Source organism: Mya arenaria, chromosome 7 (genome assembly GCF_026914265.1).
Source record: "Mya arenaria isolate MELC-2E11 chromosome 7, ASM2691426v1".
NCBI lineage: Eukaryota > Metazoa > Mollusca > Bivalvia > Myida > Myidae > Mya > Mya arenaria.
The window spans coordinates 2202663-2220314 of NC_069128.1; the positions used below are offsets into that span (position 1 = coordinate 2202663).

At 44.1% G+C, this 17652-nt stretch overlaps 1 protein-coding gene across 1 annotated transcript in view; it reads left to right on the forward strand.

The window, feature by feature from the left end:
• Positions 1–17652, forward strand: part of LOC128240412 (sushi, nidogen and EGF-like domain-containing protein 1) — a 55202-nt gene that overhangs the window by 10488 nt on the left and 27062 nt on the right. Inside the window, exons 5-6 of the mRNA XM_052957051.1 lie at positions 6946–7095; positions 8246–8362. Of these exons, the coding sequence (XP_052813011.1) occupies positions 6946–7095; positions 8246–8362 (267 nt within the window). The remainder of the gene's footprint in view (positions 1–6945; positions 7096–8245; positions 8363–17652) is intronic.

Below are 17652 nucleotides of genomic sequence, written 5' to 3' on the forward strand. Positions count from 1 at the left end.
CACAGGGTAAGAACAAACGGTGTAGCTCATTTTTCTGTCAATACATTAACCGTTCCCCAAAATTTATGTGCACATGTGACGCAGGGTACACGGGACAGTACTGCGGCACACAGGGTAAGATAAAACGGTGTAACTCACTTTTTCTGCCAGTACATTAGCCATTCCCCACACTTTATGTGCAAATGTAACGCTGGGTACACGGGACAGAACTGCATCCCACAGGGTAAGAACAAACGGTGTAACTCACTTTTCTGTCAATGCATTAACCATTCCCCACACTTTATGTGCACATGTGACGCAGGGTACATGGGACAGTACTGCAACACACAGGGTAAGAACACATGGTGTAGCTCACTTTTCTGTCAATACATTAACCGTTCCCCACACTTTATGTGCACATGTGCCACATGGGAGACGGGACAGTACTGCAGCACACAAGGTAAGAACAAACGGTGTAGCTCACTTTTCTGTCAATACATTAACTAATTCCCACTCTTTATGTGCACATGTGACGCAGGGTACACTGGACAGTATTGCAACACACAAGGTAAGAACAAACGAAGTAGCTCACTTTTCTGTCAATACATTAGCCAGTATCCACACTTTATGTGCACATGTGCCACAGGGTACACTGGACAGTATTGCAACACACAAGGTAAGAACAAACGAAGTAGCTCACTTTTCTGTCAGTACATTAGCCAGTATCCACACTTTATGTGCACATGTGACGCAGGGTACACTGGACAGTACTGCAACACACAGGGTAAGAACACACGGTGTAGCTCACTTTTCTGTCAATACATTAACCATTCCCCACTCTTTATGTGCACATGTGACGCAGGGTACACGGGACAGTACTGCAACACACAGGGTAAGAACACACGGTGTAGCTCACTTTTCTGTCAATACATTAACCATTCCCCACTCTTTATGTGCACATGTGACGCAGGGTACACTGGACAGTACTGCAACACACAGGGTAATAACACACGGTGTAGCTCACTTTTCTGTCAATACATTAACCATTCCCCACTCTTTATGTGCACATGTGCCACAGGGTACACTGGACAGTACTGCAACACACAGGGTAAGAGCACACGGTGTAGCTCACTTTTCTGTCAATACATTAGCCGTTCCCCACACTTTATGTGCACATGTGCCACAGGGTACACGGGACAGTACTGCAGCACACAGGGTAAGAACAAACGGTGTAGCTCACTTTTCTGTCAATACATTAACCAATTCCCACTTTTTATGAGCACATGTGACGCAGGGTACACGGGACAGTACTGCAACACACAAGGTAAGAACAGACGAAGTAGCTCACTTTTCTGTCAATACATTTACTATTCCCCACACTTTATGTGCACATGTGACGCAGGGTACACTGGACAGTACTGCAACACACAAGGTAAGAACAAACGCAGTAGCTCACTTTTCTGTCAATACATTTACCATTCCCTACACTTTATGTGCACATGCGCCACAGGATACACGGGACAGTACTACAGCACACAGGGTATGAACAAACGATGTAGCTCACTTTTCTGTCAATACATTAACCATTCCCCACACTTTATGTGCACATGTGACGCTGGGTACACTGGACAGTACTGCAACACACAGGGTAAGAACAAACGATGTAGCTCACTTTTCTGTCAATACATTAACCGTTCCCCACACTTTATGTGCACATGCGCCACAGGGTACACAGGACAGTACTGCAGCACATTGGGTAAGAACAAACGATGTAGCTCACTTTTCTGTCAATACATTAACCATTCCCCACACTTTATGTGCACATGTGCCACAGGGTACACGGGACAGTACTGCAGCACACAGGGTAAGAACAAACGGTGTAGCTCACTTTTCTGTCAATACATTAACTAATTCCCACTCTTTATGTGCACATGTGACGCAGGGTACACTGGACAGTATTGCAACACACAAGGTAAGAACAAACGAAGTAGCTCACTTTTCTGTCAATACATTAGCCAGTATCCACACTTTATGTGCACATGTGCCACAGGGTACACTGGACAGTACTGCAACACACAAGGTAAGAACAAACGAAGTAGCTCACTTTTCTGTCAATACATTAGCCAGTATCCACACTTTATGTGCACATGTGACGCAGGGTACACTGGACAGTACTGCAACACACAGGGTAAGAACACACGGTGTAGCTCACTTTTCTGTCAATACATTAACCATTCCCCATTCTTTATGTGCACATGTGACGCAGGGTACACTGGACAGTTCTGCAACACACAGGGTAAGAACACACGGTGTAGCTCACTTTTCTGTCAATACATTAACCATTCCCCACTCTTTATGTGCACATGTGCCACAGGGTACACTGGACAGTACTGCAACACACAGGGTAAGAGCACACGGTGTAGCTCACTTTTCTGTCAATACATTAGCCGTTCCCCACACTTTATGTGCACATGTGCCACAGGGTACACGGGACAGTACTGCGGCACACAGGTTAAGAACAAACGGTGTAGCTCACTTTTCTGTCAATACATTAACCAATTCCCACTTTTTATGTGCACATGTGACGCAGGGTACACGGGACAGTACTGCAACACACAAGGTAAGAACAAACGAAGTAGCTCACTTTTCTGTCAATACATTTACCATTCCCCACACTTTATGTGCACATGTGACGCAGGGTACACTGGACAGTACTGCAACACACAAGGTAAGAACAAACGCAGTAGCTCACTTTTCTGTCAATACATTTACCATTCCCCACACTTTATGTGCACATGCGCCACAGAATACACGGGACAGTACTGCAGCACACAGGGTAAGAACAAACGATGTAGCTCACTTTTCTGTCAATACATTAACCATTCCCCACACTTTATGTGCACATGTGACGCAGGGTACACTGGACAGTACTGCAACACACAGGGTAAGAACAAACGATGTAGCTCACTTTTCTGTCAATACATTAACCGTTCCCCACACTTTATGTGCACATGCGCCACAGGGTACACAGGACAGTACTGCAGCACATTGGGTAAGAACAAACGATGTAGCTCACTTTTCTGTCAATACATTAACCATTCCCCACACTTTATGTGCACATGTGCCACAGGGTACACGGGACAGTACTGCAGCACACAGGGTAAGAACAAACGGTGTAGCTCATTTTTCTGTCAATACATTAACCAATTCCCACTCTTTATGTGCACATGTGACGCAGGGTACACTGGACAGTACTGCAACACACAGGGTAAGAACACACGGTGTAGCTCACTTTTCTGTCAATACATTAGCCGTTCCCCACACTTTATGTGTACATGCGCCACAGGGTACACTGGACAGTACTGCAATACACAAGGTAAGGACAAACGGTGTAGCTCACTTTTCTGTCAATACATTAACCAATTCCCACACTTTATGTGCACATGTGACGCAGGGTACACGGGACAGTACTGCAGCACACAGGGTAAGAACAAACGGTGTAGCTCACTTTTCTGTCAATACATTAACCAATTCCCACACTTTATGTGCACATGTGACGCAGGGTACACAGGACAGTACTGCAGCACACACGGTAAGAACAAACGATTTAGCTCACTTTTCTGTCAATACATTAACTGTTCCCCACACTTTATGTGCACATTTGACGCAGGGTACACGGGACAGTACTGCGGCACACAAGGTAAGAACACACGGTGTAGCTCACTTTTCTGTCAATATATTAGCTGTTCCCCACACTTTATGTGCACATTTGACGCAGGGTACACGGGACAGTACTGCGGCACACAGGGTAAGAACAAACGGTGTAACTCACTTTACTGCCAGTACATTAACCATTCCTCACACTTTCTGTGCACATGTGCCACAGGGTACACTGGACAGTACTGCGGCACACAGGGTAAAAACAAACGGTGTAGCTCACTTTTCTGCCAGTACATTAGCCATTCCCCACGCTTTATGTGCAAATGTAACGCTGGGTACACTGGACAGAACTGCAGCACACAGGGTAAGAACAAACTGTGTAACTCACTTTTCTTCCAATACATTAACCATCCCCCACACTTTATGTGCACATGTGCCACACGGTACACGGAACAGTACTGCAGCACACTGGGTAAGAACAAACGGTGTAGCTCATTTTTCTGTCAATACATTAACCATTCCCCACTCTTAATGTGCACATGTGACACAGGGTACACTGGACAGTACTGCAGCACACAGGGTAAGAACAAACGATGTAGCTCACTTTTCTGTCAATACATTAACCATTCCCCACACTTTCTATGAACATGTGGCGCAGGGTACACTGGACAGTACTGCGGCACAGAGGGTAAGAACAAACTGTGTAGCTCACTTTTCTGTCAATACATTAACAATTCCCCACACTTTATGTGCACATGTTACGCAGGGTACACGGGCCAGTACTGCAGCACACAGGGTAAGAACAAACGATGTAGCTCACTTTTCTGTCAATACATTAACCATTCCCCACTTTTTCTATACACATGTGCCACAGGGTACACTGGACAGTATTGCAGCACACAGGGTAAGAACAAACGGTGTAGCTCACTTTTCTGTCAATACATTAACCATTCCCCACACTTTCTATGCACATGCGCCACAGGGTACACTGGACAGTATTGCAGCACACAGGGTAAGAACAAACGATGTAGCTCACTTTTCTGTCAATACATTAACCATTCCCCACACATTCTATGCACATGCGTCACAGGGTACACTGGACAGTATTGCAACACACAGGGTAAGAACAATTGATGTAGCTCACTTTTCTGCCAATACATTAACCATTCCCCACACTTTCTGTGCACATGTGCCACAGGGTACACTGGACAGTATTGCAACACACAGGGTAAGAACAAACGATGTAGCTCACTTTTCTGCCAATACATTAACCATTCCCCACACTTTCTGTGCACATGTGCCACAGGGTACACTGGAAAGTATTGCAGCACACAGGGTAAGAACAAACGATGTAGCTCACTTTTCTGCCAATACATTAACCATTCCCCACACTTTATGTGCACATGTGACGCAGGGTACACTGGACAGTATTGCAACACACAGGGTAAGAACAAACGGTGTAGCTCACTTTTCTGTCAATACATTAACCATTCCCCACACTTTATGTGCACATGCGCCACAGGGTACACGGGACAGTACTGCAACACACAGGGTAAGAACAAACGGTGTAGCTCACTTTTCTGTCAATACATTAACCATTCCCCACACTTTATGTGCACATGTGACGCAGGGTACACAGGACAGTATTGCAACACACAGGGTAAGAACAAACGGTGTAGCTCACTTTTCTGTCTATACATTAACCATTACCCACACTTTATGTGCACATGCGCCATAGGGTACACTGGACAGTACTGCGGCACACAGGGTAAGAACAAACGATGAAGCTCACTTTTCTGTCAATACATTAACCATTCCCCACACTTTCTGTGCACATGTGCCACAGGGTACACTGGACAGTACTGCGGCACACAGGGTAAGAACAAACGGTGTAGCTCACTTTTCTGTCAATACATTAACCATTCCCCACACTTTATGTGCACATTTGACGCAGGGTACACAGGACAGTATTGCAACACACAGGGTAAGAACAAACGGTGTAGCTCACTTTTCTGTCAATACATTAACCATTCCCCACACTTTATGTGCACATGCGCCACAGGGTACACTGGACAGTATTGCAACACACAGGGTAAGAACAAACGGTGTAGCTCACTTTTCTGTCAATACATTAACCATTCCCCACACTTTATGTGCACATGCGCCACAGGGTACACTGGACAGTATTGCAACACACAGGGTAAGAACAAACGATGTAGCTCACTTTTCTGTCAATACATTAACCATTCCCCACACTTTCTGTGCACATGCGCCACAGGGTACACTGGACAGTATTGCAGCACACAGGGTAAGAACAAACGATGTAGCTCACTTTTCTGCCAATACTGTTACCATTCCCCACACTTTATGTGCACATGCGCCACAGGGTACACTGGACAGTACTGCAGCACATAGGGTAAGAACAAACGGTGTAACTCACTTTTCTGCCAATACATTTACCATTCCCCACACTTTATGTGCACATGCGCCACAGGGTACACGGGACAGTACTGCGGCACACAGGGTAAGAACAAACGATGTAGCTCACTTTTCTGTCAATACATTAACCATTCCCCACACTTTCTGTGCACATGCGCCACAGGGTACACTGGACAGTATTGCAACACACAGGGTAAGAACAAACGATGTAGCTCATTTTTCTGTCAATACATTAGCCAGTATCCACACTTTCTGTGCACATGTGACGCAGGGTACACGGGACAGTTCTGCAGTACACAGAGTAAGAGCAAATGATGAAGCGTACAGAACTGAAATTCCCGCTTATTGATGTGTATCATTTTTCACTTATTCTAATATAAGAATGGCTAAAAGCAGTAGTGCCCTACTTCTTTCATGATCAGCTAGATTCTATAATATGCAATAATAACTACAGCCAATTCAGGTGGTTGAAATTATCCATTTACCATGTTAAAGGGTGTTTCTTTTGTATTAACGTTCATGCATTCATTATCATATCCGGACGGAAACTAGTGGTACATTTACTTCTGTAAAATGCGGAGCAATACAAATACTTAAATGTACGCACCTTACTTATTGTATGAAACACTTGCCAATACAGTAACAATACTCACGCCTCGTTATAATACATGAATCGCGCTTTGCACTCGTTGTCCCCATGTAGTGGTAGTTACAGTCCTAAGGGCATCTATGTTGCGAATATTTAGCAATACAGCGTAACGGAAGTCAAGACGTAACACGACTCGCGATAATACATATCTGTATATTCTTTTTTAAAGATTCCGGATCTATATTATTTTAAATAGCATATAACTTCATCCGTTTAAGTGACCGGATCTCAATCAAGTTCACATGGACAACCAAATACTACATGCGATGGTCAATATTGTAATCACCATGGCGACTGTTCCGAAGTTAACGGACATCAAACATGTATATGCCACTCTGGATATTCAGGAAATCGGTGTCAGTATACAAGTAAGGGCGCTTCTTTTATTTACGTATATATTTTCTTTGTTAAGATATAAATCCACTTTGTTTAATTAATTAGTAACAAACAAATGCCAAGCATTGCACAATGCAATAATCCCAGTAAATTTACATTTTACTGACCGTTCCAAGGCGGTACCTAACAATCCTTGATAGCATACCTAGTTTTTTATATATAGTATGTATGCAATGTGCTGCTTGTGGAGTTAAGTTGCAGTATCGGTCCAGTATGGTGAAACACTACACCTCTTATGTAATTATTATATTAAAAAACATCATCATCATTTACCGATACCGCCGCCTGTGGTCTTTGTGTGGTAAGCAGATTGACAAATAATATGAATGCATTATAACAACTTTTGTTAATGAAAATAATGAACCTGTTTTCATCCAAACGAAGAAGTTCTTTAATCATATATTTACAAATTGTTTGTCTTGTTATTGTTTGTATTGTCTCAGCAGTTCCCGTAAAATATAAATCAACATTTTAGAAAGTGTTCATTTACGATATCAGGGGCGTACCTAGGCATACTCCAGTACGCCCAGGCGAACAAATGAATTAAGGTTTGCGCGAAATGGTCAGTAAAAAGTCCCACGTCAGGGGATATAGGTCCCACTCCAACCCCATATATCATATTTATCATTGCGAGCTTACTGGTAAGATACCCTGTTCCAATATAAATTATAATACTAACAGAATTTCGATAGCACTGTCATGAACATCCATAATAAATCAGCATCATATATTTGCTTAAAATTGGATCTTCTATTTTTATATAAAATGTGTAATATGCAAACAATAAATGGTTCAATAAATTTTCATAAGTGTTTCAAACATACTTTTGTACATTTATTTTCTAAATTAAAGTCCCGTTTCTCTTCTACAAGGGTATGCTTTTTTAAAAGAAAAAGAATGTTTGCAGAATGTGAGTAACTTGAATGATGTATTGAAACGGAAACATTTTTGCATTCAATGTACCTGCGTTTGATTCGTAACCTTATATATGAAGCTATATCGCATGTTCCAACAAGAAGTGTCTACCTAATGGTCAATGAATCAGGGTAAAATAAAGAGCGAGACAGTGTTGTTGTTTTTTCTAAAATAGATCACATGATAAAACACAGCATTTGTTCACAGATTTTTGCCTGGGTCTTCCTTGTGGAAGTCATGGACACTGCAAAGACATTAACCATTACCCACACTTTATGTGCACATGTAACGCAGGGTACACTGGCCAGTACTGCAGCACACAGGGTAAGAACAAACGATGTAGCTCACTTTTCTGTCAATACATTAACCATTCCCTACACTTTATGTGCACATGTGACACAGGGTACAAAGGACAGTACTCACACAGGGTAAGAACAAACGATGTAGCTCACTTTTCTGTCAATACATTAACCGTTCCCCACACTTTATGTGCATATGTGACGCAGGGTACACTGGACAGTACTGCGACACAGAGGGTAAGAACAAACGGTGTAGCTCACTTTTCTGTCAATACATTAACCATTCCCCACACTTTATTTGCACATGTGACGCAGGGTACACGGGACAGTATTGCAACACACAGGGTAAGAAAAAACGATGTAGCTCACTTTTCTGTCAATACATTAACAAATCCCCACACTTTATGTGCACATGCGCCACAGGGTACACAGGACAGTACTGCAACACACAGGGTAAGAACAAACGATGTAGCTCACTTTTCTGTCAATACATTAACCGTTCCCCACACTTTATGTGCACATGTGACGCAGGGTACACTGGACAGTACTGCGGCACAGAGGGTAAGAACAAACGGTGTAGCTCACTTTTCTGTCAATACATTAACCATTCCCCACACTTTATTTGCACATGTGACGCAGGGTACACAGGACAGTATTGCAACACACAGGGTAAGAACAAACGATGTAGCTCACTTTTCTGTCAATACATTAACCATTCCCCACACTTTATGTGCACATGCGCCACAGGGTACACAGGACAGTACTGCAACACACAGGGTAAGAACAAACGATGTAGCTCACTTTTCTGTCAATACATTAACCATTCCCTACACTTTATGTGCACATGTGACACAGGGAACACAGGACAGTGCTGCAACACACAGGGTAAGAACAAACGGTGTAGCTCACTTTTCTGTCAATACATTAACCATTCCCTACACTTTATGTGCACATGTGACACAGGGAACACAGGACAGTATTGCAACACACAGGGTAAGAACAAAGGATGAAGCTCACTTTTCTGTCAATACATTAACCATTCCCCACACTTTATGTGCACATGTGCCGCAGGGTACACAGGACAGTACTGCAACACACAGGGTAAGAACAAACGATGTAGCTCACTTTTCTGTCAATACATTAACCGTTCCCCACACTTTATGTGCACATGTGACGCAGGGTACACTGGACAGTACTGCGGCACAGAGGGTAAGAACAAACGGTGTAGCTCACTTTTCTGTCAATACATTAACCATTCCCCACACTTTATTTGCACATGTGACGCAGGGTACACAGGACAGTATTGCAACACACAGGGTAAGAACAAACGATGTAGCTCACTTTTCTGTCAAAACATTAACCATTCCCCACACTTTATGTGCACATGCGCCACAGGGTACACAGGACAGTACTGCAACACACAGGGTAAGAACAAATGATGTAGCTCACTTTTCTGTCAATACATTAACCATTCCCTACACTTTATGTGCACATGTGACACAGGGAACACAGGACAGTATTGCAACACACAGGGTAAGAACAAAGGATGAAGCTCACTTTTCTGTCAATACATTAACCATTCCCCACACTTTATGTGCACATGTGCCGCAGGGTACACTGGACAGTACTGCAGCACACAGGTTAAGAACAAACGATGTAGCTCACTTTTCTGTCAATACATTAACCATTCCCTACACTTTATGTGCACATGTAACGCTGGGTACACTGGACAGTATTGCAACACACAGGGTAAGAACAAAAGATGTAGCTCACTTTTCTGTCAATACATTAACCATTCCCTACACTTTATGTGCACATGTGACGCAGGGTACACTGGACAGTACTGCGGTACACTCGGTAAGAACAAACGGTGTAACTCACTTTTCTGTCAATACATTAACCATCCCCCACACTTTATGTGCACATGTAACGCAGGGTACACTGGACAGTATTTCAGCACACAGGGTAAGAACAAACGGTGTAACTCACTTTTCTACCAATATATTACCATTCCCCACACTTTCTATGCACATGCGCCACAGGGTACACTAGACAGTATTGCAACACACAGAGTAAAAACAAACGGTGTAACTCACTTTTCTGTCAATACATTAACCATTCCCCACACTTTCTATGCACATGTGACGCAGGGTACACTGGACAGTACAGAGGCACACAGGGTAAGAACAAACGATATAGCTCACTTTTCTGTCAATACATTAACCATTCCCCACACTTTCTATGCACATGTGCCACAGGGTACACTGGACAGTACTGCGGCACACAGGGTAAGAACAAACGATGTAGCTCACTTTTCTGTCAATACATTAACCATTCCCTACACTTTATGTGCACATGTGCCACAGGGTACACTGGCCAGTACTGCGGCACAGAGGGTAAGAACAAAAGGTGTAGCTCACTTTTCTGTCAATACATTAACCATTCCCTACACTTTATGTGCACATGTGCCACAGGGTACACTGGCCAGTACTGCGGCACAGAGGGTAAGAACAAACGATGTAGCTCACTTTTCTATCAATACATTAACCATCCCCCACACTTTCTGTGCACATGCGCCACAGGGTACACTGGACAGTACTGCAGCACACAGGGTAAGAACAAACGATGTAGCTCACTTTTCTGTCAATACATTAACCATTCCCTACACTTTATGTGCACATGTGCCACAGGGTACACTGGCCAGTACTGCGGCACAGAGGGTAAGAACAAACGATGTAGCTCACTTTTCTATCAATACATTAACCATCCCCCACACTTTCTGTGCACATGCGCCACAGGGTACACTGGACAGTACTGCAGCACACAGGGTAAGAACAAACGATGTAGCTCACTTTTCTGTCAATACATTAACCATTCCCTACACTTTATGTGCACATGTGACACAGGGAACACAGGACAGTACTGCAGCACACAGGGTAAGAACAAAGGATGAAGCTCACTTTTCTGTCAATACCTTAACCATTCCCCACACTTTATGTGTACATGTGCCGCAGGGTACACAGGACAGTACTGCAGCACACAGGGTAAGAACAAACGATGTAGCTCACTTTTCTGTCAATACATTAACCATTCCCTACACTTTTTGTGCACATGTAACGCTGGGTACACTGGCCAGTACTTCAGCACACAGGGTAAGAACAAACGATGTAGCTCACTTTTCTGTCAATACATTAACCATTCCCTACACTTTATGTGCACATGTGACGCAGGGTACACTGGACAGTACTGCGGTACACAGGGTAAGAACAAACGGTGTAACTCACTTTTCTGTCAATACATTAACCATCCCCCACACTTTATGTGCACATGTATTGCAGGGTACACTGGACAGTATTGCAGCACACAGGGTAAGAAAAAACGGTGTAACTCACTTTTCTGCCAATACATTACCATTCCCCACACTTTCTATGCACATGCGCCACAGGGTACACTGGACAGTATTGCAACACACAGAGTAAAAACAAACGGTGTAACTCACTATTCTGTCAATACATTAACCATTCCCCACACTTCCTGTGCACATGTGACGCAGGGTACACTGGCCAGTACTGCGGCACAGAGGGTAAGAACAAACGGTGTAGCTCACTTTTCTGTCAATACATTAGCCATTCCCTACACTTTCTATACACATGTGCCACAGGGTACACTGGACAGTACTGCAACACACAGGGTAAGAACAAACGGTGTAGCTCACTTTTCTGTCAATACATTAACCATTCCCCACACTTTATGAGCACATGTGACGCAGGGTACACTGGCCAGTACTGCGGCACACAGGGTAAGAACAAACGGTGTAGCTCACTTTTCTGTCAATACATTAACCATTCCCTACACTATATGTGCACATGTAACGCTGGGTACACTGGACAGTACTGCAGCACACAGGGTAAGAACAAACGATGTAGCTCACTCTTCTGTCAATACATTAACCGAACCCCACACTTTATGTGCACATGTGACGCAGGGTACACTGGACAGTATTGCAGCACACAGGGTAAGAACAAACGGTGTAGCTCACTTTTCTGTCAATACATTAACCATTCCCCACACTTAATGTGCACATGTGACACAGGGTACACAGGACAGTACTGCAGCACACAGGGTAAGAACAAACGATGTAGCTCACTTTTCTTTCAATACATTAACCATTTCCCACACTTTATGTGCACATGCGACGCAAGGTACACTGGCCAGTACTGCAACACACAGGGTAAGAACAAACGAAGTAACTCACTTTTCTGTCAATACATTAACCATTCCCCACACTTTCTGTGCACATGTGACACAGGGTACACTGGCCAGTACTGCAACACACAGGGTAAGAACAAACGGTGTAGCTCATTTTTCTGTCAATACATTAGCCGTTCCCCACACTTTCTATGCACATGTGCCACAGGGTACACTGGACAGTACTGCGACACACAGGGTAAGAACAAACGATGTAACTCACTTTTCTGTCAATACATTAACCATTCCCCACACTTTATGTGCACATGCGCCACAGGGTACACTGGACAGTACTGCGACACACAGGGTAAGAACAAACGATGTAACTCACTTTCCTGTCAATACATTAACCATTCCCCATTCTTTCTATGAACATGTGCCACAGGGTACACTGGACAGTACTGCGACACACAGGGTAAGAACAAACGATGTAACTCACTTTCCTGTCAATACATTAACCATTCCCAACACTTTATGTGCACATGCGCCACAGGGTACACTGGGCAGTACTGCAGCACACAGGGTAAGAACAAACGGTGTAGCTCTCTTTTCTGTCAATACATTAACCATTCCCCACACTTTATGCAAACATGTGCCTAGGGGTACACTGGACAATACTGCAGCACACAGGGTAGGAACAAACGATGTAGCTCACTTTTCTGTCAATACATTAACCATTCCCCACACTTTATGCACACATGTCACACAGGGTACACTGGACAGTATTGCAGCACACAGGGTAAGAACAAACGGTGTAGCTCACTTTTCTGTCAATACATTAACCATTCCCCACACTTTATTTGCACATGTGACACAGGGAACACAGGACAGTACTGCAGCACACAGGGTAAGAACAAAGGATGAAGCTCACTTTTCTGTCAATACATTAACCATTCCCCACACTTTATGTGCACATGTGCCGCAGGGTACACAGGACAGTATTGTAGCACACAAGCTAAGAACAAACGATGTAGCTCACTTTTCTGTCAATACATTAACCATTCCCTACACTTTATGTGCACATGTGTCTCAGGGTACACTGGACAGTACTGCGGTACACAGGGTAAGAACAAACGGTGAAACTCACTTTTCTGTCAATACATTAACCATCCCCCACACTTTATGTGCACATGTAACGCAGGGTACACTGGACAGTATTGCAGCACACAGGGTAAGAACAAACGGTGTAACTCACTTTTCTGCCAATACATTACCATTCCCCACACTTTCTATGCACATGCGCCACAGGGTACACTGGACAGTATTGCAACACACAGAGTAAAAACAAACGGTGTAACTCACTTTTCTGTCAATACATTAACCATTCCCCACACTTTCTATGCACATGTGACGCAGGGTACACTGGACAGTACTGCAGCACACAGGGTAAGAACAAACGATATAGCTCACTTTTCTGTCAATACATTAACCATTCCCCACACTTTCTATGCACATGTGCCACAGGGTACACAGGACAGTACTGCAGCACACAGGGTAAAAACAAACGGTGTAGCTCACTTTTCTTTCAATACATTAACCATTTCCCACACTTTATGTGCACATGCGACGCAAGGTACACTGGCCAGTACTGCAACACACAGGGTAAGAACAAACGAAGTAACTCACTTTTCTGTCAATACATTAACCATTCCCCACACTTTCTGTGCACATGTGACACAGGGTACACTGGCCAGTACTGCAACACACAGGGTAAGAACAAACGGTGTAGCTCATTTTTCTGTCAATACATTAGCCGTTCCCCACACTTTCTATGCACATGTGCCACAGGGTACACTGGACAGTACTGCGACACACAGGGTAAGAACAAACGATGTAACTCACTTTTCTGTCAATACATTAACCATCCCCCACACTTTCTGTGCACATGCGCCACAGGGTACACTGGGCAGTACTGCAGCACACAGGGTAAGAACAAACGGTGTAGCTCACTTTTCTGTCAATACATTAACCATTCCACACACTTTATGCACACATGTGCCACAGGGTACACTGGACAGTACTGCAGCACACAGGGTAAGAACAAACGATGTAGCTTACTTTTCTGTCAATACATTAACCATTCCCCACACTTTCTGTGCATATGCGCCACAGGGTACACTGGACAGTATTGCAGCACACAGGGTAAGAACAAACGGTGTAGCTCACTTTTCTGTCAATACATTAACCATTCCCCACACTTTATGTGCACATGTGACACAGGGTACACAGGACAGTACTGCAGCACACAGGGTAAGAACAAACGGTGTAGCTCACTTTTCTTTCAATACATTAACCATTCCCCACACTTTATGTGCACATGAGACACAGGATACACTGGCCAGTACTGCGGCACACAGGGTAAGAACAAACGGTGTAGCTCACTTTTCGGTCAATACATTAACCATTCACCACACTTTCTGTGCATATGTGACGCAGGGTAGACTGACCAGTACTCACACAGGGTAAGAACAAACGAAGTAACTCACTTTTCTGTCAATACATAAACCATTCCCCACACTTTCTGTGCACATGTGACACAGGGTACACTGGCCAGTACTGCAACACACAGGGTAATAACAAACGGTGTAGCTCACTTTTCTGTCAATACATTAGCCGTTCCCCACTCTTTCTATGCACATGTGCCACAGGGTACACTGGACAGTATTGCAGCACACAGGGTAAGAACAAACGGTGTAGCTCACTTTTCTGTCAATACATTAACCATCCCCCACACTTTCTGTGCACATGCGCCATAGGGTACACTGGGCAGTACTGCAGCACACAGGGTAAGAACAAACGATGTAGCTCACTTTTATGTCAATACATTAACCATTCCCCACACTTTATGTGCACATGTGCCACAGGGTACACTGGACAGTACTGCAGCACACACGGTAAGAACAAACGATGTAGCTCACTTTTCTGTCAATACATTAACCATTCCCCACACTTTCTGTGCATATGCGCCACAGGGTACACGGGACAGTACTGCAGCACACAGGGTAATAACAAACGGTGTAGCTCACTTTTCTGTCAATACATTAACCATTCTCTACACTTTATGTGCACATGTGACGCAGGGTACACTGGACAGTACTGCGGTACACAGGGTAAGAACAAACGGTGTAACTCACTTTTCTGTCAATACATTAACCATCCCCCACACTTTATGTGCACATGTAACGCATGGTACACTGGACAGTATTTCAGCACACAGGGTAAGAACAAACGGTGTAACTCACTTTTCTGCCAATACATTACCATTCCCCACACTTTCTATGCACATGTGACGCAGGGTACACTGGACAGTACTGAGGCACACAGGGTAAGAACAAACGATATAGCTCACTTTTCTGTCAATACATTAACCATTCCCCACACTTTCTATGCACATGTGCCACAGGGTACACTGGACAGTACTGCGGCACACAGGGTAAGAACAAACGGTGTAGCTCACTTTTCTGTCAATACATTAACCATTCCCTACACTTTATGTGCACATGTAACGCTGGGTACACTGGCCAGTACTGCGGCACAGAGGGTAAGAACAAACGATGTAGCTCACTTTTCTGTCAATACATTAACCATTCACTTCACTTTCTGTGCACATGTTACGCAGGGTACACTGGCCAGTACTGCGGCACACAGGGTAAGAACAAACGGTGTAGCTCACTTTTCTGTCAATACATTAGCCATTCCCCACACTTTCTATACACATGTGCCACAGTGTACACCGGACAGTACTGCAACACACAGGGTAAGAACAAACGGTGTAGCTCACTTTTCTGTCAATACATTAACCATTCCCTACACTATATGTGCACATGTAACGCTGGGAACACTGGACAGAACTGCAGCACACAGGGTAAGAACAAACGATGTAGCTCACTCTCCTGTCAATACATTAACCGTACCCCACACTTTATGTGCACATGTGACGCAGGGTACACTGGACAGTATTGCAGCCCACAGGGTAAGAACAAACGGTTTAGCTCACTTTTCTGTCAATACATTAACCATTCCCCACACTTAATGTGCACATGTGACACAGGGTACACAGGACAGTACTGCAGCACACTGGGTAAGAACAAACGGTGTAGCTCCCTTTTTTTTCAATACATTAACCATTTCCCACACTTTCTGTGCACATGTGACACAGGGTACACTGGCCAGTACTGCAACACACAGGGTAAGAACAAACGGTGTAGCTCATTTTTCTGTCAATACATTAGCCGTTCCCCACACTTTCTATGCACATGTGCCACAGGGTACACTGGACAGTACTGCGACACACAGGGTAAGAACAAACGATGTAACTCACTTTTCTGTCAATACATTAACCATCCCCCACACTTTCTGTGCACATGCGCCACAGGGTACACTGGGCAGTACTGCAGCACACAGGGTAAGAACAAACGGTATAGCTCACTTTTCTGTCAATACATTAACCATTCCCCACACTTTATGCACACATGTGCCACAGGGTGCACTGGACAGTACTGCAGCACACAGGGTAAGAACAAACGATGTAGCTCACTTTTCTGTCAATACATTAACCATTCCCTACACTTTCTGTGCATATGCGCCACAGGGTACACTGGACAGTATTGCAGCACACAGGGTAAGAACAAACGGTGTGGCTCTCTTTTCTGTCAATACATTAACCATTCCCCACACTTTATGTGCACATGTGACACAGGGTACACTGGACAGTACTGCAGCACACAGGGTAAGAACAAACGGTGTAGCTCACTTTTCTTTCAATACATTAACCATTCCCCACACTTTATGTGCACATGAGACACAGGGTACACTGGCCAGTACTGCAGCACACAGGGTAAGAACAAACGGTGTAGCTCACTTTTCGGTCAATACATTAACCATTCACCACACTTTCTGTGCATATGTGACGCAGGGTAGACTGGACAGTACTCACACAGGGTAAGAACAAACGAAGTAACTCACTTTTCTGTCAATACATAAACCATTCCCCACACTTTCTGTGCACATGTGACACAGGGTACACTGGCCAGTACTGCAACACACAGGGTAAGAACAAACGGTGTA